Source organism: Podarcis bocagei (assembly GCF_964188305.1).
Source record: "Podarcis bocagei genome assembly, chromosome: 2".
Taxonomy (NCBI): domain Eukaryota; kingdom Metazoa; phylum Chordata; class Lepidosauria; order Squamata; family Lacertidae; genus Podarcis; species Podarcis bocagei.
The window spans coordinates 31,010,099-31,033,118 of NC_138126.1; the positions used below are offsets into that span (position 1 = coordinate 31,010,099).

The 23,020-nt window shown below is 41.3% G+C and overlaps 1 protein-coding gene and 1 long non-coding RNA gene across 14 annotated transcripts in view; one reads left to right on the top strand and one right to left on the bottom strand.

Moving 5' to 3' along the window:
* The first annotated feature begins 382 nt into the window (after nt 1-382).
* Nucleotides 383-2,842, top strand: LOC308581775. Its single transcript, XR_014005278.1, has 2 exons — nt 383-589; nt 1,540-2,842. It is a non-coding gene; the product is annotated as an uncharacterized lncRNA (long non-coding RNA).
* Nucleotides 2,595-23,020, bottom strand: part of MAGI1 (membrane associated guanylate kinase, WW and PDZ domain containing 1) — a 483,098-nt gene continuing 462,672 nt past the window's right edge. For 9 of the 13 annotated variants that reach the window (XM_081183951.1, XM_081183950.1, XM_081183952.1 and 6 more), the window contains 6 exons: nt 17,906-18,109; nt 12,290-12,380; nt 12,087-12,147; nt 10,714-10,860; nt 9,891-10,029; nt 2,595-4,997 (listed from right to left, as the gene is read on the bottom strand). In XM_081183951.1, the coding sequence (XP_081040077.1) occupies nt 4,237-4,997; nt 9,891-10,029; nt 10,714-10,860; nt 12,087-12,147; nt 12,290-12,380; nt 17,906-18,109 (1,403 nt within the window). In that variant the 3' untranslated portion in view covers nt 2,595-4,236. Of the gene's footprint in view, nt 4,998-6,873; nt 6,963-9,890; nt 10,030-10,713; nt 10,861-12,086; nt 12,148-12,289; nt 12,381-17,905; nt 18,110-23,020 lie in introns of all 13 variants that reach the window. The other 4 variants (XM_081183948.1, XM_081183949.1, XM_081183953.1 and 1 more) reach the window with 3 other exon arrangements.

The window sequence follows — 23,020 nt, forward strand, 5'->3', positions numbered from 1 at the left end:
CGGTCCAGTATACCTGAAGGAGCGTCTCCACCCCCACTGTTCTGCCCGGACACTGAGGTCCAGCGCCGAGGGCCTTCTGGCAGTTCCCTCACTGCAAGAAGTTACAGGGAACCAGGCACAGGGCCTTCTCAGTAGTGGCACCCGCCCTGCGGAACGCCCTCCCTTCAGATGTCAAAGAGAACAACTACCAGACTTTAGAAGACATGTGAAGGCAGCCCTGTTTAGGGAAGCTTTTAATGTTTGATGCATTGCTGTATTTTAATATTTTTGTTGAAAGCAGCCCAGAGTGGCTGGGGAAGCCCAGCCAGATGGGCGGGGTATAAATAATAAATAAATAAATAAATAAATGTTGTTGTTATTATGCCAGGGATTGAACCTGGGGCCTTCTTCATGCAAAGCACTTAGCTCTGGTCCTTCACCATACCATCGCTGCAGTCCCAGACTGTTAAGATGGGAATGAGGAACTTATAGCCCTCCAGATGTCACGGGACTCCAATCTCCCACTGGCCCCAGGGGGCATGGCAAAAGCTCAGGGATGATGGCCCTCACAGATCCAACACCTGGAGGGCATGGATCCCCCGTCTCTAATGTAAGGCCAGAATAATGTAAGGCCATCTCCTTGGTTTTTGGCGCTATCCACCCTGTGTGTTTAGTTGGATATGCCTTTCTGTGTGTCCTTCTGCCAGCTAAGGTGCTTCTGAGGACAAAAAGATTCCAGTGTTTGGCATCACCAAGTTGTGGAATGCCTTATCCCAAGTGCTTTTCTATTTAGGCTAGGCCCCGCTTCTTTGAATTACTCTCACATGTTGTGAAGAATCATTCTTTATTGGAAATGTCATGATTTCAGCATCTTAATGTTGGGCAACAAGTTTATAGGGATCTTAAGAGACGAGTTCACTTAAAACGTTTGGGTGTGAGTAAAGTCCCTGACTGAGGCCTGCACGGCATTCTTCTGAGGTAAACTGAAAGATGTAGAAAAGATCTTTCCTGGGCTTATAGCATGCTTAACATATTTCATAAAAGCAAATTGTGACCCCAGTTGTGCAAAACTTGAGGACTGAAAAAATAGCATCAAGCAATGCTATCAGCCTGCAATATTTTAAATGCACTCATACACAGAGAGTAATTACCTTGACATACCTAGTATTTCAACTTTATTTTATTAACCCCCACTAACAGCAGCTCTGACATATTGGATGAAAACCACTTTTAAATTTTGAATGTTATAAAATTAGAGCTGTGTTGAGAAAGAAGAAGCTACCTCTATGGGAGAATTGGATGACTAGACTGTCTTACAGGGTGCATGTGTCCATCAGGGCTTCATTTATCTTCCTTCCTCCATGTGAAAGAAAAGGAATAATCATTTGGACCTACTCTTAATAACCACCAGCATTTGAATGAGTCTTTGACCTTTTTATCAGTTTAGCTCATAAAATCATAAGAAAACTGTCACACAATTACTGCTTTGTAGCCAACCCAATATATTTAAATGTGTGGTCGAATTCATTATTCCACTCATGCCATGCTTTTTCTCCAAAGGGCCTTAGATGTGGTCCTTCCCCAGGCGGGTTGCACTGCTTAGACCTCTTCGCTCCAGCAATATAACTCCATTGTATACTGGATGGATCCAAGATCAACTGAGACGTTGCCCTGCTGATTAGGGATCCTAGTCAGAAAGTCACTGAAACACAAACCCAAGAAAGGAAAATGCATACAAGAGGAAACCTAGAAAGCTGCCTTTCATTGAGCGAGGCCATTGGTTCATTTAGTTCAGAATTGACTTCTGGCAGGAGTTCTCCAAGTTTTCAGACAGCCCTGGAGCCAGGAATGACCCTGGACACTCTACTGTTGACCTATGGCCCTTACGCTTCTCCACTGGCTATTAAAGCTGTTGTTTGATGTGATTTGGGGACACAACTGCACAATCTGCTGGTCTTCCACTGGTTCAGCCAAGACGCCCACATACAAACCTCTTCGTACCTCCTAAGGGAGTCTTGCATCCTTCTTTCGTCAAGTACTATATAAGGAGAGCAGGGCAACCCTGGGCGAGTCGTACCGCAGACTTTCTTCATCTTACCACTACAGCCATATTGTTTACTTTGTATGGAAATCTTTATTTGATAATAAAAATAGCATTCACAGACTCTTTCCTTCTTAGTAGCTACATCATATACATTGTGTTTTATCCCAAGGAAAGAATTTTATACTGGGTAAAGTCCACATCTACTTATAACTAATGTCATGTATAAACCCGATTAAGTCAAATAAAGCTATGAACAATGTAGTATTTATATATGCATAGTGTTTTATAAAAAAGATTGGCCCACAGACTGCTTTTCATCGACACAGAAGAGAGAGCATTATGACTATAGCACACTGCAAGAAATGAGGACTGAAGAAGAACACAGACCGCACACAAGTGCCTAAGGGTCAAACAGGCAGCCCCCTCCCCCCCAACCATGAGGAAAGATATGATATTCAAACCAACAAAAGCTTCAGTTACTTATACAGTCTCCTGTTTAAAACAGCTTTACATACCTGATTCAGTTTACATTAAAATATATCCTCATGAATCAATTTGTTCCATTTTCCCCCCAGAAATATAAACACTTAGCACATTCCCCACAGCTAAATTTTGTCATAAAGTCTCTTTTATATAAGAAAAAAGGCAACAGTTTTTTTGTTTTGTTTTCAACAGGCTCTATTAATTACAATTTAAACTCTGTACACACAATGATTGGCCATCTCTTTTTTTCCTTTTTCTTTACAGTACCATGGCAACAACAGTGATAGACTTGTAATCCTTACGTGTGTGTGTGTGTGTGTGTGTGTGTGTGTGTGTGTGTAAAAGATGGTGAAACAGTATACATGTACACATCAATGCACTGTAAAAAAAAAAAAGCAGCAGTCTTTAAACCTTTAGTGGTCCAATGGTAATGGCAAACATTTTGGCTCAGCTAGGCAGTAATCCATTAATATCTCATATCCGTACTACAGCAGACCTACCACACAAACTTGCCATTAAAAAAAATAGAACCTTGTATTGGTTTCTCCCCATTCTTTACAGTCCAGAAGTACAGCATATACTTGGTGTTGAAACCCCATAGCCAAACTTTCCAGCCACTGCTTTTAACAGTCCTCGACACATCACATTTCCTTTGCAAATGCACTTCTTTTGTCTCAAGTAAGTGTGGACCAGCAAATCGGAAAAACGAAACAAAACAAAAAACAGAATCCTAGAGAGGCAGCTCCATTTGGCAATAATAGTAATAAAAACATATAGCCTGAACTGAAGGCATTAAAACCCAGTCTGTGAAAGGAGCGTTTGTTCCTCAAAATGCATCTTGACTCAGGAACCAAAACTAATATAAATTTCCCTTCAGAGTAGACAAATGATATTGTCCAGACTCGTTTCATCCGCCCAGTCGAAGAAGACTCACAGTGGTGCTGCCTTTGTGAAATATTCAGTGTCCAGATAGAAAAAAAAAGAAAAAGATGGTTGATCCCATGTGTGACACAATGGCTCCCAGTCCTTGGCCACCTTGCTTCCTTTTAAAGGAGACCCAAAAGTACATATTGTTCATGGAACACACTATAAATTCCTTTTAACATCTTGTGCTGTGTGGATTTGTATAAATATCCTTCATCCTAATAGTAGTCTCTTCAAATAGTTCTTAATTTTAGCAATACGTTCTTTATATGTAAAGGGGGGGACACACCCTTCTACCACAGTAGTTCTCGGTTATTTAATTATAAACCTACTCTTCATAAGAACACTCTTCCTCCAACCCATCCTTTAGGAAATCCTACATAACGTCACTGCAGTGAATCGCAATGAGAGCAAATCAGTGTGGTTGGTCATAAAACCCTTAACCGTTGTTGGATCGCCCTCCAAATAACTAGGAAAGGGACAACAATGAAACAAAAAGTTATCAATGAAAGGTTTTATGCTCATTATGGTTACTGATTATGGAAGAACACAACTTTCATAATCCTTCAAGACTAACATTTGGCGACAATTTTTTTTAATGAATACATTGGAAAATACTTTAATGTTGTCATAAACCAGGCACAAGACTTGCACAAACTCTCATGATTCAGATTTCATTTGCACTGTTGCTGTTGGAGGCATCGGATGTGGGGAACTAAAATGGATTCCCAGTTTGCTACCTTCGCACTCTTGGGAACGCTGAATGCTGGAAAGGCCGCAGTTGTATCTTGAGCTTGCAAAACCCACTAGATACTGAGGTCAGTACTGCATTCCTTATAGGGTCGCCGTCTTTGCTCAGGGGGGTGCCTGTTATTTTTATTAGTGTCGTATTTTAGAGCGCGCTCTTCCTTCTCCCTGAAACCCACTCTATCATCTCTATTCCTTTTGTCAGGAGACCTCTCTCTCCTCCGTTCTGGGGTCCTCTCCCTTCTCCTGTCAGTTGACTTTGCCCTCCTTTCAGGGGGGGAGCTCTCCCTCTTCCTGTCAGGTGACCTTCGTTGATCCATAAGCCTTTCGAGCGACCGCCTCCTTCTGCTTGGTGAGCCATCCCTCCTGCGGGCTGGTGACCTCTCCCTCCGTCTCTCTGGAGAAAAGTCTCTCCTCTTCTCGTGTCTTTCCCTTCTCTCCAAAGTGTTGTCAGCACTCCTGGTCCCTTCCCTCCTCTTCTCGGGAGATTTCCGTTTTTGTCCATTGATCACCACCATCCTCTCCGGTTGCCGGTCTCTCCTGCCTTCTGGGGACCTGTCTTTTTTCCTGCCTGCTATGCTATTGCTGTTTTTAGAAGTTCCATTCCATGTGTGGTGCTCATTAGATTGTCTGCCAAACTCTCGGCTGCCTTTTGGGTCCTTAACATATATCCGCTTGTCTCCATGTTGTGATGATTTGTGAAGATCTGGTGGATAACTGGGCTCCAATGATGAGTGTTGTCGTCTGTCAGATGGCATGTTTTTCACTTCCGATACATTTTGTGAACCTGTGGCTGGACTGTTCCTGTCACTGCTGGGGTCTGAAAAAAAGACAACAAACATGTTTGGTATCGGCACCTTCGTCTTAAGAGTCTGACACCAGTCATTCATTCCTCAGGCTTCATTAGTGACAAAAACAAACAACTGTTAAGCAGTCAGTAGGAGACTAACTGAAGCGTTCGTTAATTTCAGAGAAACCGCCAAGGCTGAGGGCTGGAGATAAGCACTGCCATTTGTCCTGGCTGGGGCCATCTTAGGCCAGATTCTGGTCTCCTCTACATCAGGAGCGGGGGAATTTTAAACTTTCTCAGGTTCAAATGAGAATATGTTTACATAGTATGCCAAGTATACTCCGTCTAGCTGAGTATTACCAACAATGATTGGCAGCTGTTCCCCAGGGTTTTAGACAGAAGTCTTTGTTTGCCCTATACAGTGGTACCTCGGGTTACAGACTCTACTACCTCAGAAGTAGTACCTCGGGTTAAGAACTTTACCTCAGGATGAGAACACAAATCGCGCGGCGGCAGCAGGAGGCCCCATTAGCTGAAGTGGTACCTCAGGTTAAGAACGGTTTCAGGTTAAGAATGCACCTCCGGAACAAAATAAGTTTGTAACCAGAGGTACCACTGTATTTCCTGCTCTGCTTGGAGATGCTGAGTGTTCTGCAAGGTTTTACATGCCAAGGATGCACCTCACAACTGAGTTATGGCCCTTCCCTACCCTAATTCCTTTAGAATTAATAATATTATATCCAATTAATATCTCCATATCCTTTTCCTTTCCTTTTTGCCACCTCCCTGTGTTAAATGTCTGTTAAACAAAAGGAGTGTGTTTATTTATTTTAGGAAAAATTGGGAGGCAGGGAGGAAATGCTCTTCTTGGAAAGCTTAGTGTTTTATTCATATGGTTTTCTTTTAAGTGTACAAACATCTTGTTGAGTGATGTGCCTTGGAGATACAGATTTCAATGGCATAGCGTTTATACTATGACCCTTGCGTTCCTATTCTTGGAAACAGTAGGCATACAGCTTAACTCCAGTTAGTTTCAGTATATCATGGAAGTGTGGTGGGAACAATTTTGGTTTTGCCACAATGACTCAACTTAAACACACACAATGAGAGGCAGCAAGGAGGATGGGGAATGGAGAAGGACAGGATCTCATCTTATTAAAGCAATGGAAAGCTGTTTAGATGTGCAGAATGGAGCTCTTAGGAATATTAAAATCTCCTTTGCAACAAATGTACATGATGCAAGCTCAATGACATTGTAATGGCAATATGAAAAGCAAAGAATTGGTGCTAGAGTGAATTTTAAAATTTGATACATCATTTGCAATGGATGGTTGTGAATTGTTTATTATAAAAATGACAAACTATTGCAGTTAGGTTGCTTTGAGGGGTGTGTGTTATTTATATATACACAGATGTCTTCTATAAGACAATTTTATGGATTTTATATCAAGATACCCAACATGTGCCCAACAGGTGTTTTAGGAAAACTAAAATGACCAAATGCTTTAGAGTCCAAGACTCTTCTTTCTCTCCTCCTGTATATTAAATAAACTTCTGAGATGTGAGCTCTTGTCTTGATCAACCAGCTTAGTTTTGGTTTTGTGCAGGCCATTATTTTGATGCTTTCTAGGTGGAAACCATGTTCAAGTTTCATCTTATCAGCTGGCTTTCAAAAAAATAAAAATATGGAGGACCACGTTCTTCTCTTCTATTGATGCCAACTTATTTTGGTATCTTGTGGTCCGCAGTAGGAGACCGTGTTGCTCAGTGTACTTACAGTAATTCAAGGAACTGCAGGTTGCTCAGAATGAATTGCCGTATATACAGAAGTATAGCAAAGCGGAAAGCAATGTGAGAGAATTAGGCCACAGCACAGAAACACCTAGTATTGATTTTAGCTACAAACCGTAGTTTGATTATGGCCCATAAGGTAGAAGCAAGACTCCCCGAGCTTGTCATTTCTCATACATGCAGCGATATTAGGAGGTATCATCGCTGAGGAAGGAAGAGCCCGGCACCAAGAAAAGTAGGAGAAAGAGAAAGAGAAAAGTAGAATGTTTAGATACCCTATAATAAAGAGGAAAGAAAAAAAAAATCTTCATTTGTTTTTATCTTAGAATAAAGAAAAGTTTATTTTTTTTCCCAAGTCCGGATCACCCAGATATAAGGCTGCAGAGATAGCAGTTGTTAAAGCGACATATTATAATTAAACATTTAAAAAAGGTGATTAGGTAACCCAGACAACTAAAGCATCCATTCTGAGAGAGAGAGAGAGAGAGAGAGAGAGAGAGAGGGAGGAAAAGAGGAAGAGAGAGAGAGAAAGACGGAGGAGAAAGAGACATAATTGGAAAGTGAGACAGAATGTTAGAGGAAAACCAGTTAACATTCAACGACAAAAAGAAGCCCACGAAAGATCACAACGTTAAAAATAAGTACAAAACTCATTACAAAAATATACAGCCTCGTTAGAGAAGCACGTTCCAATCAAGTCAGAAAAATATCGGAACCTAACATATTATTTTTTCGAAGCAACTTGTTAGTGACTGCAGCAAACTGTAGATGCCTTAAGCCCCCCGAATGTTACAAGCACATAGCAGCAGCAGCAGCAGCAGCAGCAAAGCCCCTTGCTCAGAAATGGAATTGGTTACGTGATTAACATTTGTTACGTGCAGCCAAAAGACAAAGAAAATAAAAGAAGCTGCCCCACCCCATGCCCTGGTGTTGGGATTTTCATCCTCGGTGCAACAGACTTTCTTGAAGATGTGAAGCAATATTTTTTCCCCCCAAGGAAAAAAAACAACCCAGGATATATTTACGATGCTTAACATATGATACAATACTTTACAGCCAAAAGAGCATAGGAAAAGACAGAGTAAGAAAGAACATTACACAACTTTAGTCCTGCTGAAAGATGGCTAACAGAGTGGTTTGTACAAGAGAATTGCAAACACAAAAGAGCTTTGATTCATTAAGTACTACAAATGGATTTGAATTTATAGAGTGGAATCGGCCAGGCTATTCGGGCCCAGTGTAATTTTGCGGGCAATTGAGTGCACGGTCTTGAGTGTGTCATAAATAAAAATAGACGATGAGCCTATGTTTGATACATTCGCACTGTTCCTTTTTTAAACAAATAATTAGCAATTGGAGTGTGGGGTGTTTAGTGGAGATATCAACACCAGCCCAGCTTGGGGAAAAGCACTCCAGTGTGTCCGCAAGCAGCCTTACAGCTTCCTCTGACATTCTCTGTGTGTAAGGAAAAAAATCCCATCCCAGCACTTGCGGCATTGCTACTTCACGCCAAAGCAGCACCTGGCTGCCTCTGACAGAACAGTGGAAAGAACTCATTTATGTGTTGCCTTTAGGGAAGAATCTCACAAGTTGTTGTTTTTTAAACCATGTTAACGTCAACATGTTAGCTTGACTTTTTGAGGCGATTGTGTTTCTAGACCTGGCCTTATAAACAGTTTGAGCCTAGATCTACGGGCCTAGATCAGCCTTCCTGGTGCCCTCCATGTCTCCTCCAGGCCAACCATCAGGGATGAAGGAAGTTCTAGTCTATGTCTGGGACGGCACAAGGCTGACGAGGGCTGGCCTAGATTGTAACTCCTCACACCTCAAGTTCAACTTTTCAGGACAAGCTGGATTGAGACCTGGACACACGCTCAACCATTCACAAGATCAGTTCAACTTGGTGCAAATTTACTCTAAAAAGTCCAGCTTGTGACCCTTAAAATGTGGGACGCTCCCATCCACATGTGGCCTTGTGCTAACCAACCAACCCCTCCTCCATTCAGCTTGTGGGGGGGGGGGGAGAAGGACAATAAAGGGAGACTGGTTGGGACCATTGTAATTTCCCACACTGGGATAGAAGGAATATAATTTATTGATATATTATTATCCCGAATATGGGGAAGCATAAAGGACATCTCTGTTCATTTATGTGCTTATAACTCATAACTGGTTGGAAACCTGTTATATAGCTGGGGAAAACCCCACAATCCAGGGCATACCTTCAAATAATTATCTCAAATAAATAAGACAGCGTAACATTATATACAATATTAAGCCACCCAAAACCTCTACCTAGGGAACTCAAATACAGTGGTGGGAAAAGAGGGTCATTTAACATTGACCTTATTTATTTGTTTTTAAACCCTTGGCAAGAAAATTTTATGTGATCTCACCGGACATGACAAAACACTGAGAATGGCAAATTGAATTTGTTCATAGCTTACACAGTTGTGAACGAACAAACATTAAAGAAGGTGACAGGAGAGGGGTCCAAGTGTGTGTGTATATTTATATTTATATTTATATATATATATATTGTATTGCATACTTTTAAAAAATAAATTTATAAATATTTACATAAATATAAGGGGACAGTAAAAGCCCAGACACCATCTTGGAATTCATGCCTACGGTTACAGACAACAGCCAAGGACAAAAGCCAAACAAAGGCTACAGCTTCAGAAGTATAATACAGGATTCCCATTTCTGCATTGATCAGAAGACGAGAGAAACAATTCATCCGCTGAGAAAGAGTTTGGCACAGTTCAAGAAACATTCCTTGTTTGGTCGGACAGGATAGTAGGGTTTTTGTTTTTGTCTCTCTGGGGGTTTTTTTTGCCCTCTCTGATCACCAAAAAAATACTGCTTTGAAGATGATCTTGCCTGTACACTGTGCCCCCACAAAAGTCCATAGTAGCAAGCAAAGGATGAAAATGTGTAGAGAAAATTCAGCACAAGTGAGGCAATTAAGCCACTTGTTGCCAAGGTTGGTAAGACACTGGTGGAAAAAAAGAGAGAAAGAGAGAGGGGTGGGGGACAGAAAAGAATCCCCGCTTCAGATCTTGAGACATATCATTCATGGTGTGATGCCAGGAGGAAGAAAAGGAATGTTTTCATAGTTTGACCCACCATATTCTGGTACAGAGCCATCTCCACGTTTGAGAAACAGGCGAACTTTGCGGCCACCATTTTTAATTAGTTCTATGGCTCGGGCGTGCTTCATGTTTTTTGTGGTTTCTCCATTGATCTCCAGGATTTCATCACCGATCTGTCATAACAAAATAATCCATGATTAAAGAAAAATGCTGGAAGAACATGAATTTGGGCAATGTCCAATGCCCTTGTTCTGTTAGCACAATTATTTATAATGATGATGATGATGATGATTTATTTCTATGTCACCCATCTGACTGGGTTGCCCCAGCCACTCTGGGCAGCTTCCAACAAATCAAAACACCCAACACAGTAAAACATCAAATATTAAAAACTTCCCTATACAGGGCTGTCTTCTAAAGGTCAGATAATTGTTTATTTCCTTAGCACAACTGAATACAACTGCTTGTACAACTGAACTCTTCCCTTCTTTTCCTCCCACATGCGCCCTCCACCCTCCCCAAATCTGCCCCAGAAGGTTGAGGGGGCAGAAACCAAAAGCACTGCTTTCACTGTACATACTAGTACTGCTCAAACATATGATAGTTTTGCAGAGAACTGTATGGCACAGCATTCCTGCATTGTCCATACTATAACGGGCCACACATGAAGCTTATCTCAGGGCCCTAAAAATCACTGTACCGAGAGACCATCCTCTTTCCCCATGCCCACGCCTCCTCCAAACAGAGCAAGAGAAAGAGCAGGGAGCTGGGGGCAGAGATTCTGGTTCTCAACAGACTTTTCTTAGATCTAGTGAAAAGGGGAGCTCATGGAAAATGTTTTCTTTTTACAGACATACCCTCATTTTCCCGCATCTCTCAGCAGGACCGTCCTCCGCTAACCGCAGCACATAGAGATCCATGTTATATTCTCGGCCCCCTCGTAGACTAAAGCCAAACCCTTTGGCTCCTCTTTCAAGCTCAACTGTGTAAAAATCCTGGTCCGGCTAGAAGGGAAGTAATATGAAGCAGTTTGAAACCAATTTGAAAGAGATTACAATTATCATTATTTTTAAGTTAATGCGAAAAGTGCATCAAGTCAGGCTTGTTTTCAGAAGGAATCTATCTGCTCTTAAAGACCCAATTTAGGATCCCAAATTAAGAGCAAACGACAGTGACCTTTCTTTATTAATCTCATTCTGCATACAGAATTGAAGTTAACTACATAGTCATTGCAGTGGTACCTTGGTTTAAGAACAGCTTAGTTTATGAACAACTTGGATTAAGAATGCTGCAAACCCGGAAGCAGGTGCTTTGGTTTGTGAACTTTGCCTTGGAAACAGAACACGTTGAGTGTGTTCCATTTGTAAATTGAGTCCCCTGCTGCTATGGGAAAGCACGGCTTGGTTTAAGAAGGCTTTGGTTTAAGAACGGACTTCCGGAATGGATTAAGTTCGTAAATCAAGGTACCACTGTACTTACAATTGCTAGGAAGTCTCCTATGTGATCCTTAGGCATACTGCGGGTACATCATATATCCTGTTTTCTAATTATTATTGTTTTATATATTGAGGAATACATAGCTAAGAAAGATACAAAAATGTCTTCCTCCTTTATCCTTTCCATATTGTAAACTAGCACTCAACAGGGAACAATTGCAGCAATTTCTATGGCAATTGTCAGCAGAAGAGGTAACAGATATGTGAGGCCATAACAGTCAATGAAACATGCACAAAACCACCTATGGAAGGGATGACAAGGGAGCTACTTCTAGGGATCTCTTACGACGCTGAGTTTTTACCTTCTAAATGTAGGGCTTGGAACACAACTGATCACCATGGTGAAACTGAAGAAATCTTGCAAACCCACCATGAATAGTATCATCATAGAATATTCACCACCCTCCTCATCAATCATGAGTAAGCTTTGTCTGCTACAAACACATCTCTACTACAAATATGGTTGGGGCACCATTAGTGCACTTGAGTACATTAATTGGTGATTTATATTTTTCAGACAAGCTAGACGGAGGAAGGACATAGGGCAGAGATGTGGAAGCAGTGTGGCCTTTTGGATGTTGCTGCTGTACAAGTTTCTCTAACCCCCTAGCTGTGATGGGAGTGGGAGTCGAACAATTTCTAGAAGGCCACTGGTTCCCCAGTCCGCAATAAAGATTTCCTGCAGGCATGCAAGGGACAGCATAAATGACACAAATTGGATACGGATACCTTACCTGTGAGGCTGTGGGTGGTTTGAAATCGAATTGGGACTCTTGCTTTGGTTTTGTGTTGTTCCTGTTCAAATTGATAAGGAATGCGGAGGTGGGGAGTAGAGAGGGAGAGAGAACAGCGTCAGTGTTATGGTTAGGAAGATGCATGAGAAGTAAAAGGGGAAAGAGAAGATCAACACACTTTCAGAAATGAACATTAGGCTGACCTGGTCTCCTGCGGCATTTGTTGAGGAGTATGTGTGGTTGTAATTGTAGCAATTTTTTCTGCATTGGTCAATAAGGTTGCATTGGAGGATTCTGCAAAATAAAACAATGCGCTTTGTAAGGCAGGCTATTTCCGTGATAATGATTCACACACAGCTTTCCCTTGGCCAAAGTAACCCAAAGTCATCAAATACATTTTTAAACAACACGCTGCCCAACAAAGATTTGTACCAGCTCACATAATCTAGTAACAGACAGTGAATTATATAAGTGGTTGCCCCACTGAGTATTTATTTAACACCACACTGGTTAACAGATTGCCTACGAAGCCTTAATATATTAGTAAGGTGGGAGGGGGACTAGTGTATGTATGAAAATAATAGTGGAATTTCCCCTTCTTCCATCATGGCAGTGAACACATAATTGCATACAGCATCAATTTTAGTTGTATGTCTGGGTTTTTATCCTGGTTGTTTAGGGCTTTTTATGCTTTGTGATCCTGTGATCTTTATGCTTTGTGATCCTGATATCTTTAATATTCAGTTTGTCTCACAAGATGTTTTAGACCTCATGGTTGCAAGCACACGAGTGGGGGGGGGGAGGCTGTCATTCTGGCATATCCAAAGACATTTCTTTGTCACTTTTTGACTCACTCTCACCATTTGACTCCCGATTTAAACAGAAACACTGAGCAATATCAGCATGTTTAGCTTTCTGTTGACTTGATGATACAGCTGGTAAAAGGGATTTGTTACACTTCATAATGTTCAAGAGCTGCTTTTCAAAAACAAAAAAAGCTGATTCTATGAAGGGTCGAGACAAACGCTCCCTAATTTCAACATTCACTTTCAAAAGCAGCATTCACATGCACACAGCCAAGTTGTTGAAAAAATACTTTGCTGAACACTCACACTGTTTCGGTATTGTTTGGCAGCCATCACTGCCCTTCTTTTTTTCTTTGCCCTCCCTGTCCTTGCTCCCTTATGGTATATTTTATGGAAGTGTGTATTCAAATAAATAAACTATTAAAAAATAACAGTCCACAGTCACTTAATCCAATTGGCTTTGGTGACCTATGTGATTTTGTCCTTGACATCATCTTGTCTGATGTATTATTATGGTGTCTTTGATAAAACCACACAGGTGACTGTAGCCAAACTGATTAAGTCGTAGTAAAGGCAAGGGATGCCATGAACAATGATAGTAAAGAATGAGAAAATGTGTTTTGTTCTTCCGTTCTAAAGCAGGGGTGCTGTTGGCCAACCCTTCAAGGGCATGGCCAATGTCTTGGCACGTGTGAGTGCTCAACAGACATGCAGCCACACAAAAACACACATAGAGACATGCCTGCCTGTTCTTCCGCTGGTCTTTGGGGGAAGGACTTTCTTTCCCTTAACAGCACTGAGCTAGGAAGAGAACTTGAGAAACAGGAAGGAGAACTAAGACACCAGGAAGGAGAACTAAGACCTCATCGCAATGGTAGCATGCAAGAGAGAGAAGAGGGGCCTTTGAAAGAGGAAGAGGTTCAGCTAGTTTTTACAGAGGCTGGCAGACTATGTCAAGCAGCTTGTTACGGAGTACATGATCTGAAATGCCAGGGTCGTTCTTCACTTCATGACTGCAACATCACTGGCATGCAGGAATAGATGAGAAAATCAGAAATGCAGAATCTTATGGCACCTCAAGCACACTGCTTTTTAATGAGTTTATTAACTAGCTGCCAGTCATCAGCTAAAGAAATCAAGTGAATTATATGATTGACTCAACCAGCCCTTAGTAAACTTGCAGGTATTTTTTATATGTTAGTGATGAAATGTTTTTGCAAGAATTCTTTTTTCGGCTGTTTGGGAGCCAGAAGCCATTTTGTGTTAGGCCACACCCATGGTAGAAATCATTTGGTGGCAGTTGCCCTACAACAGCCAAGCAATTCAGGTCCTCAACAACTGAACTGGTTTGTATGCACACACACAAGGGATTGTCTCCAGTGTTAGTTCTATTCAGAGATGGTTTATTGAAATAATGGGCATGACTAACTTTGGCCCTTTAATTCCACTGGGTCTACTCTGAGTATAACTTAGTTGGATATGAACCAGTTTAATTAAGAGAGCATCTTAGCAGCCCCATGATATGCAATCAATTTCAAAATTGGACTCTCTACAAAAATTGGTCTCTTAAAAATTTTATGAATATTTCAGAATAAGGATAATATTTGCCTCAAACGAAAACAAATCCTTGTTTTCTCTACTGTTTCCAGACTTGAAAACAGAAAGTATATTGAACATGTATATTTGTTACAATACAGGTCTGACTGGCAAAACTCCAGACTGGCAGCTCTGACTATTTTGTTAATGTATAGTAAAATGGTACATTTGCTGAATAGTCTCAGAAAATAGTAAGGGTTGTATCCAGCGACAGTCCTACTCCAGAGTAGATCCATTGAAATCAATAGGCATGACCAAATTGTGGTCTTTAATTTAAAGGGATCTACTTTAAGATCTTAGTTGGCTGCAACCCTAAGTCTGCTGAATTGTTTAAAGAACTGAATCGATCTTTGAGACAACTTATTGACTTCTGGCATAGTGTAATAAAATCATTTGAAATACAGAGGTTAATTTCCCCCGATGTCTTCAGAAGTCTAAGATACAAACTGTCAAATCTCTGATTAATCAAGGTCTCTACAACTTGGAAGGATATTAATAGGGCAGGTGCCAGCAGTTCTGACATAAGGGGTGGACTCCCTTTGGAAGAAACAACAGGGTAAAAATGTAACAAATAAACAATGTATGCTTCTAAATTATCTTTTGTATCATTACACCAAAGGGCAAGTGGACATTTGTGCCTATTCCAGAAAAAAGGTAATTTATTAAGTTCTTTCCTCCTTGCTGCATTGCTAATAATTTGTTTTATTGTTTTACCATTTTGGGATTGTATTTTGGGCTTCTTAATAAGTTTGCAAATCACTCGTGAGGACAGAGTTGTGTATATGGGTATAAATGAAGCAAAGTAAATAAATCCAACGATTATGGAGATATAGTTTATTTGAAATGTTTATACCCTACCTATCAAACTTATAAAGTTCAAATCTCAGAAGCAATCCGAGATTTCAAGTCTGTGAAAATGCTGCCCTTTCAGCAATTGTTCATGGGGGCTTTTGAAAACAGGGGTGACATGTCTGTTTGATGACGCCCCCATCACATAGACAAAGCTAATAGTAACAAAGTCATTTCAGAGAAAACATGGAAGAACTCTAAAAGGCCCTTGCTTCACCCCCCAAATATGATGCCATACATCTAAGAATATATGGCACAGCGCTACTTTCAAGTTCCTCCATGTTATCTGCCTTTTCTTGGAATCCATGACAGGGATAATTGTATTCAAGGGTCTAAATATGTTTCTTAGGGATATACACGGATTTTGAAGCTTATAAAGCAGTCATATAACATAATCTTTCTTTCTTTCTTTCTTTCTTTCTTTCTTTCTTTCTTTCTTTCTTTCTTTCTTAGAATTCCATGGGCAGTTTACAACAAAAGTAGAAGTGTGTTAGTTTAATCACTCTGCAGCACGTAAAAGCAGAGTTGGAGTAAGGTGACCAGACAAATTCTCCTTCCCACCAACACCATCCCGTTGAGATCAAGGGACACCCGAATTACGGTACTTTTCTCTGTAGCATCTATTCTGAAATAAATGAAACACCTTAACTTTTATGGGCCTCTGAGAATCTGGAATATGTAAGCACATTCCAAAATAAGAACGCATCTAACGAAACAGTATCTTAAGATATGATGAAGCAACTTGCTGAATAAATATACTACCCTACTAACTCATGACGATGTAACTTTCTGTCCTGTGCTCTGTCCGTAAGACTACAAATCCTCAATCTGGTTCCATCTTCTGAAGCTAAAAAGCAAGCACTCTCGTGACTACAGAAAAGCTTTTAGAGTGATCTAAAGAGAAGAAACAAAGCTTCTTTTCAACAGGCGCTTATCCCTTTTGCTTCCTAACCTTCCTTTGCAACACATAAAACTTCCGGATTACACATAGCGAAAGGCAGAGAATGAGAGCCAGCTATCCTCGCGCAGCCATCCCTTAAGACAAAAGCAGATTGAAAACATGCAGGATGTACATTAGATTTAGTGATGGTATTTTAAGACTGCAAACAGAAGGGAAAGGGGTGTCAGTGATTCTCCAGAAAGAGCGTGTGTGATTCATGGCTTCTCAATGGAGTAAGGGACCACAAGAATCACATCTAGTGCTTTTCCAGATGATTCTGAGTATGTTGTAGAAAGAGTAGAGTTTATTCCAACCACATTCCTAATGGATTGTAGTCTCAAAGTCAATACAGTGTTGTGCTTCCAGCACAAAGATGTCACACCCCTGTAACAATCCAAGAACTGCTTCAGAATTTACTTATTCTGCTTCTTAAGAGTCAAGTTAACAAAGAATAAAAGAAGTAAGGAGGAGAAATGGTGAGACTTGAGTATATGGATTGTAGTCAGTAGGCAAGTAGATGGAAAGGAAACAGTGGTCATGAATGAAGGTTCACCAAACTGCAAAGGACCAAATTGCACCGGATCAAAAATATAAGCTTCCTCTCTCATGTCTGAGCTGGGTCCTGCTCCATGTACTCCCTATATGTACCTTTTTGCCTTCAGTTGAACTATCAAGCAACCATGAGGACTAAGGAGGGTTTTGGTTTTTTTAAAGTAAAGTTGAGATTTCCAGGGCATGTAATGCCGTACCAGCTTCTGTAGGTTGGCAAAATGCTTTAGAGTTATTACCACAAGTTAACACATCCAAATGGTTGGAACTATTCTTTAGGAGATGCATCTAAAACATGCTCCACAAGTTTCAAATGTCCCCGATTTCTGATAATCACCCCAAACTATTCCTAATGCTTAAATGGCCTTGCTGAGATGGAAGGAAGATCCCCAGTGGTTCATATCTCCAACCATGCACAGGCAATTAGCACTGAGCATGCTTTTGGAGTGGCTATTTGGAACGCATCTGATCGCTTAGTGCCAAAATGCACATCACTGGCACTGTGAAAGCACCAAGATGTCTTGTAGATCCTCTACACCAGGGCTTCCCAAACTTGGGTCGCCAGCTGTTTTTGGACTACAGTTCCCACCATTCCCTGACCACTGTTCCTGTCAGCTAGGGATGATGGGAGTTGTAGTCCAAAAGTAGCTGCAGACCCAAGTTTGGGAAGCCCTGCTCTACACCAATGAGGGAGAAAGAAATGGACAATGAGTGTGAGGGAAAAGGGTGTCCCAGCTAGGAATTAGAACTGTAAAGAGCCCTTCCATTCAACTAGAAAATTTCCATACACTACTCAGCTCCCACACAAAAAAGACACAATGTTGTGGGAGCAAAGTCCACTGCCCCCCCCCCAAAACCCCACCTGCCCATTGCAGCATTTCTATAGAAGGAAAATAAATAAATAACAGTACAGCACAAGTTTCTCTCAGAATATGCCCAGGGCTTTAGAATTGCTCGGACCACAATTTCCTAAGTCAGTGTAGCTCAAAGCAACTCAAAAGCCCATAAAAAGCAATGACCAACTATGATGGGAAGTGGAGAGGGTGGGTAGAGAAAAATTAAGAGAATATATACTTTACCATCCCCTGGGATAATGCGCAGAGTAACCATATTTCCCGCTTCTTTAATTAGGTTGACGATGTCCGAATGTGATTTGTTGGTGATGGAGCATCCATTAACGGCCAGGATCCGGTCCCCCACTTTCAGCTTCCCACAGCGGTCTGCTGGGCTCCCCTCAATAATTCGACCTATTTTGTGAGGCATGGCCACACATGCATTGCCCGCTTTTGTATTGATATTGCGATATTTATATATATATTTCGTGTGTGTGTGCATGTTTTTTGGTTTTTGTTTAACAAATCGTTTACATACGTTGGGAACGTGGTGAAGGGGGAAAGGAGAAAAAGGGTTGAAAAGGGAAAGAGAAGGTTAAGGGTTAATTAATTAATGCATCAAGCAAAAGTTATTAAAGGATAGCTTTGCTGCCAGTGCTCAAAACATTGGCAATTGGCTCTGGGAGTGCAAAGTAAGCCTCACAAAATTGCATTTCCTACATCTTCCTCAGTAATCCCCACTCCCCGCCGCCCCCCCAAAACACAAAAAATTCTCTCCCATTAACATGGTTGAGAATTGCACAGTTTCTTCAGATGAGTTGTGGTCCCCAAAATAAAATCACAGAGGATTTTAGTTGCAAACTTCAAGGTTTGCTGCTGTATGGAAATGCAACTCTATTGTTTTCCTAAGCTTGTAATATCTTATCATCGTCATCTCAGTCAGTGCCTGCTAAAGCTTCTGCCAATGTTTTGTTCTTTCTCCATTTTGAAAGACAATAATTCTATGTCTACCAAGGAATAAGGAAGTTTTGTTTGATTATTTTTTTAAAAAACTCATAGCAATCAGCACTATAAAATGAACACAGCATGGATAAAAGCAGAAGGGAACTGGGTGATGTTTTCCCCTCCTTTCTGAGGTAACTATCTGAGGCAAGGAGCAGAGTCACTACAGAAGGGACAGGAGGACTGGAATATATGGGTCGGCATTCAGCCACAACCTCCCATCAGCGCAAAGGTTTCCACTTGCGCAACGGGACTTTCCCCACCCCCTCTCCTGCGTGCGCACTGCACCCTCCCCAAATCTGCTCCAGAAGGTTGGGGGGAACCCCTAAAACAGATTTAAGGGGCATGCAGGGGAAAGGAGAGGGGAGGAGCACTTCGTTGCAAAAGCAGAAATCTGCGTCAAAGGAATGAGAGACTTAGCGCTATGACGAATTCCACCCACGGCCTTCCAAAGCCACTTGCCTCCAAACCATTTGATAACTCTTCCCCTTTGCGATCTTGGTAAAGAGTGGGTGGGAAATCCCCAAACCTGACCACAACACCTCTCAATTGCAAGCCAAAAATCTAAATGCATTTATTTGTTTTAGGGTCAGCCCCACTGGTTTCCATGGAACTCATTTCCAGGTGTTTGTGCTTAGAATTAGGTGTGGGAACTGTGGCATAACCAGGTGTTGCTGGGTTCCAATTCTACCATCACTGCCAACGGGCCACAAGGACTGGTTGCTGATGGGAGCTGGAAGTCCCATCAGATTTGGAGGATTACAAGTTCCCCACCGCTGGTATTGGAGAGCGCAAGAGAAAACGAGCAAGTGATCTGGGATGAATGTATTTTATTTCCGATCACCACCTAACACATATTGTGAATTGTAACAAACAGGTGAATTCTTGTTTCTTTGTTGCAGCAGAATATGAACACTTTAAGGGTTGAGTGCTGGCTACTTGTTCCCTTTACTCCAGTGATGGCAAACTTGGCCCTCCAGCTGTTTTGGGACTACAATTCCCATCATCCCTGACCGCTGGTCCTGTTAGCTAGGGATGATGGGAGTTGTAGGGCTGGAGGGCCATGTTTGGCCATCACTGCTTTACTAGAACCTTTACTAGAATTTAACCCGAAGGGATCAGCTGTCAGGAAATACTGTGCAGCCATGTGATCAACTTTACAAAATCACTGGGGATGATTCAGCCTAAATCAAGGCATATTCCAAAGGTAGTATTAACTGACCTACCCTGAAATCCACGAACAATAAAGTTTCTCAATTTCCCCCCACTGTTCCATTCATCCTCACAACGCTATTAGGTCATGCTGTTGCATTTCCACCCCTCTTCTCTCTCTATTGTACCTCCATTTTAACTGAAGGTGGAGAAACAGTGAGAAGCTCAGGGTTTCTGGTGGTGCTATGGCTGAAGTGTGATTTGGGCCACTGCCTCCTATTTTCAATATGCTACTCACTGGCACCATGTCGCATTATGAGGGGGTAACAAAAGTTGTAGCAAACGGGAGACTGAAATCTGTTAAAATGGGAGCAATGTGTGACAAGAGGTTTGTTAAAAGTACTTAAAATGTGATATACAGTGTAAAGTTAACAGAAACCTATTTTAGAAATATGCCTTCTAGTATCTTATACCAGAAAGAATACATACAACATTCCAGCAAAACTTTGGAGTTAGCACAAGTGGAGATATAGCAACTGGTGGCAGGCAAGCCCAGTTGTCCAAATGTTTTGGATACAAGCCAATCAAGAAAATAAAATAAATTTGGTGCCTCTTACTATATTGTTAGTATGAAGAAGAATAGCTTTCAGATTTTAACTATTCAATGCACGTTAAATCGCAGTGATATTTTGACAATACTGCAAAAAACAGTGCGTCTTTCAGGCTCGCAGAATTGGCTTCAGAAATTTTGCAACGATTTAACGGTAGGCAAAGCCATCACATGGATTAAGAGTCCAATGCGTAAGCCCAACTCACTCCACAATGCGAGGCTGGCACTGCATTTGGACAACAAATGCAAATATTTTTGTGATATAATTATTCTATAATAACTTAAAAGTAGAAGAGTGGGGGCGGGGGAAGAAGCAGAGAGAGCTGAGCAATATTTTTGGTCATTCTGTTAGTTTCTTTCTTTTTTAAACCAACAGCACTTTATCTTCAGTACAAGGGTGATCACTTTATGAACTACTAATCTAATGGATATATACTTTAATGGGGTCCAGAAGTGGACTTAACTGGCTGCAGGATTCTGGCTTTTTTCCTTGCTTTGATTCAGCCCGGGCCACTGGCTATCTTGACAACACTCATCTTTCAGCAAGACCTAATGTGCTGTACTGTTCTTGCTTCTCATCTCTGGCTTGGAGATCAATTCTGGCACTTGCCTCTATTTCCGCCAATCTACCGTTGGAATTTAATTTCAGAATACCAGCTCTGTTTGAGATTCCCAGATCTGACTTCTTGAGGAGAACTTTCAAGTCAAAATCTGCTGTCTTGACACTGCTTAGCTTTCACAGCACTTCCTTTCCACATTCGTGTGTACTTCTCAAAAGTTGCCCAAGGCAGATATAGAGACTAGCATTTAGTAAGTGGGTGCAGTTGAATCTGAATGTGGTCATATCCATCACACCTACGTAATTTTTTCCAAGTGGCTGGAAATAATATTCATTCATCCAAAGATATGCTTGCACTGCATTTTTATTAGTAGTTTGAAACACATGTTTATGCTGTGCTTTATCAAAAAGATCACAATGAAGGATGAGTTAAAATGGCAACATGAGGAAAAGCCTACTCACTAACAGAAGGCAGTATAACTGATGATAATTGGTCGTTATATAATTTACATTGGTGTGTATCACCCACTCCTGACTTTGTCACATGAGAGTAACTTTTATTGACTAATTCCTTAACACACCCAGACAACTAAATGAATACAATTTTGAAGTAGCTCAACCCATCTCAGCAGACCACCTCTGTGAGATCGGAATAACGATACAAAGAACCCTATGGGTATGAGTCACACACTTTGTAGCTAAGGGCAAGCATCTCATGCAAAATATAGGGGAGAAGTGTTTTCTGGGGAGCAGAAGGGGGGGAGTCAAGTCAAGACATAAATTTGCTTCCACATTGCTCATATTTCTAGCCACGAAAATTTATCTTTTCACAAATGATCACATTCATCATTCTTATTCTGGCTGATCTGGGCAAGCATAGGCTTTGGACCACTCCAATACATTTCACAACGGTTAATTAAGTTTTAGAGTAAAAATAATACATATATATGTGGAATGGTGCTCATGTGCTACACCATCACAAGGAAGGACTGTCTCCTTATGTTAGGCCCCTGCACCTCAGAGTTACTACCAATTTGGTGTGTCTTGACTGGTTCCGTAACTGTACTTGCTTCATCATCTCATCTGCAATGATGGTTTCTTAATAGCCATCACAGATGGTCAGAGAGGCCCTTTCAAAACTGAATGGCTATCCCATGCAATTCCAAATGTGCTTTTCTCTCCTCTGGGGACAGAAGAACTCTTATCTCTCGGAATTTGCAAAGGACCATTTAGCACAAGTGGTTCAGGAACCCCTGTTGTCATAATTAACCGAAATGCATGTTATATGTTGCAGGCAGGATTACTAAACATTGCCGGGTAAGCAATGCAACAAAGCACACCATATTTTAAAGTCTATTATAGTAAGTTTTAGGTTTAGACAAGTTAGAGCTGGATAACAGAAGAAATGAAGCTCTTCCCTAACCCAACATTGAGATTGATTTGAATAGACTCTGCTGTAATATATAGATTCAGGTATAAAAACAGGGGTAGAAAGAAGCTCTCCTATTTCTTTTTATGTCTGGGGGGTTCCTTCCAAGAACCTCCAGTTCCATCCCCGTGCCACATTTAGGATGTATGGGGCAGCTAATTACCATTGATGGATGCTTGAGTTAATTTAGATTATGCTTTCTCTGGTGCCTGGAGAAACAAAACCTGAATGGAAAGGACTTGCTGTGTGTGTGTCACATCTACGGTCCTCAGCTGAATGTTGAAGAGACACGTAAGACACGGCCACAGACAAAGTACGTTGGCGCAAGCATCCCACTTGTTGGCATCATGTTCTAAAACATGCCTTGCCCCCAGGCAAGGGCACCATGCCAGCACAGAACCCACAGGGGATCCAGGCTGCAAGAATACATACAATATACACACATATGCTGGTGTGGGGGTGAAGCACTTCTGAAATGTGATGCTGGCCGCATGGAGTGCTTATAGTAGTAAATGTTAAACTGAGATTCATTGGAACAGCAGGAGCCATTCCTTATCTGGAATGCCTATTGGCTGCCAGAGCTTGGAATAAATGGCATTTCCCAAATTC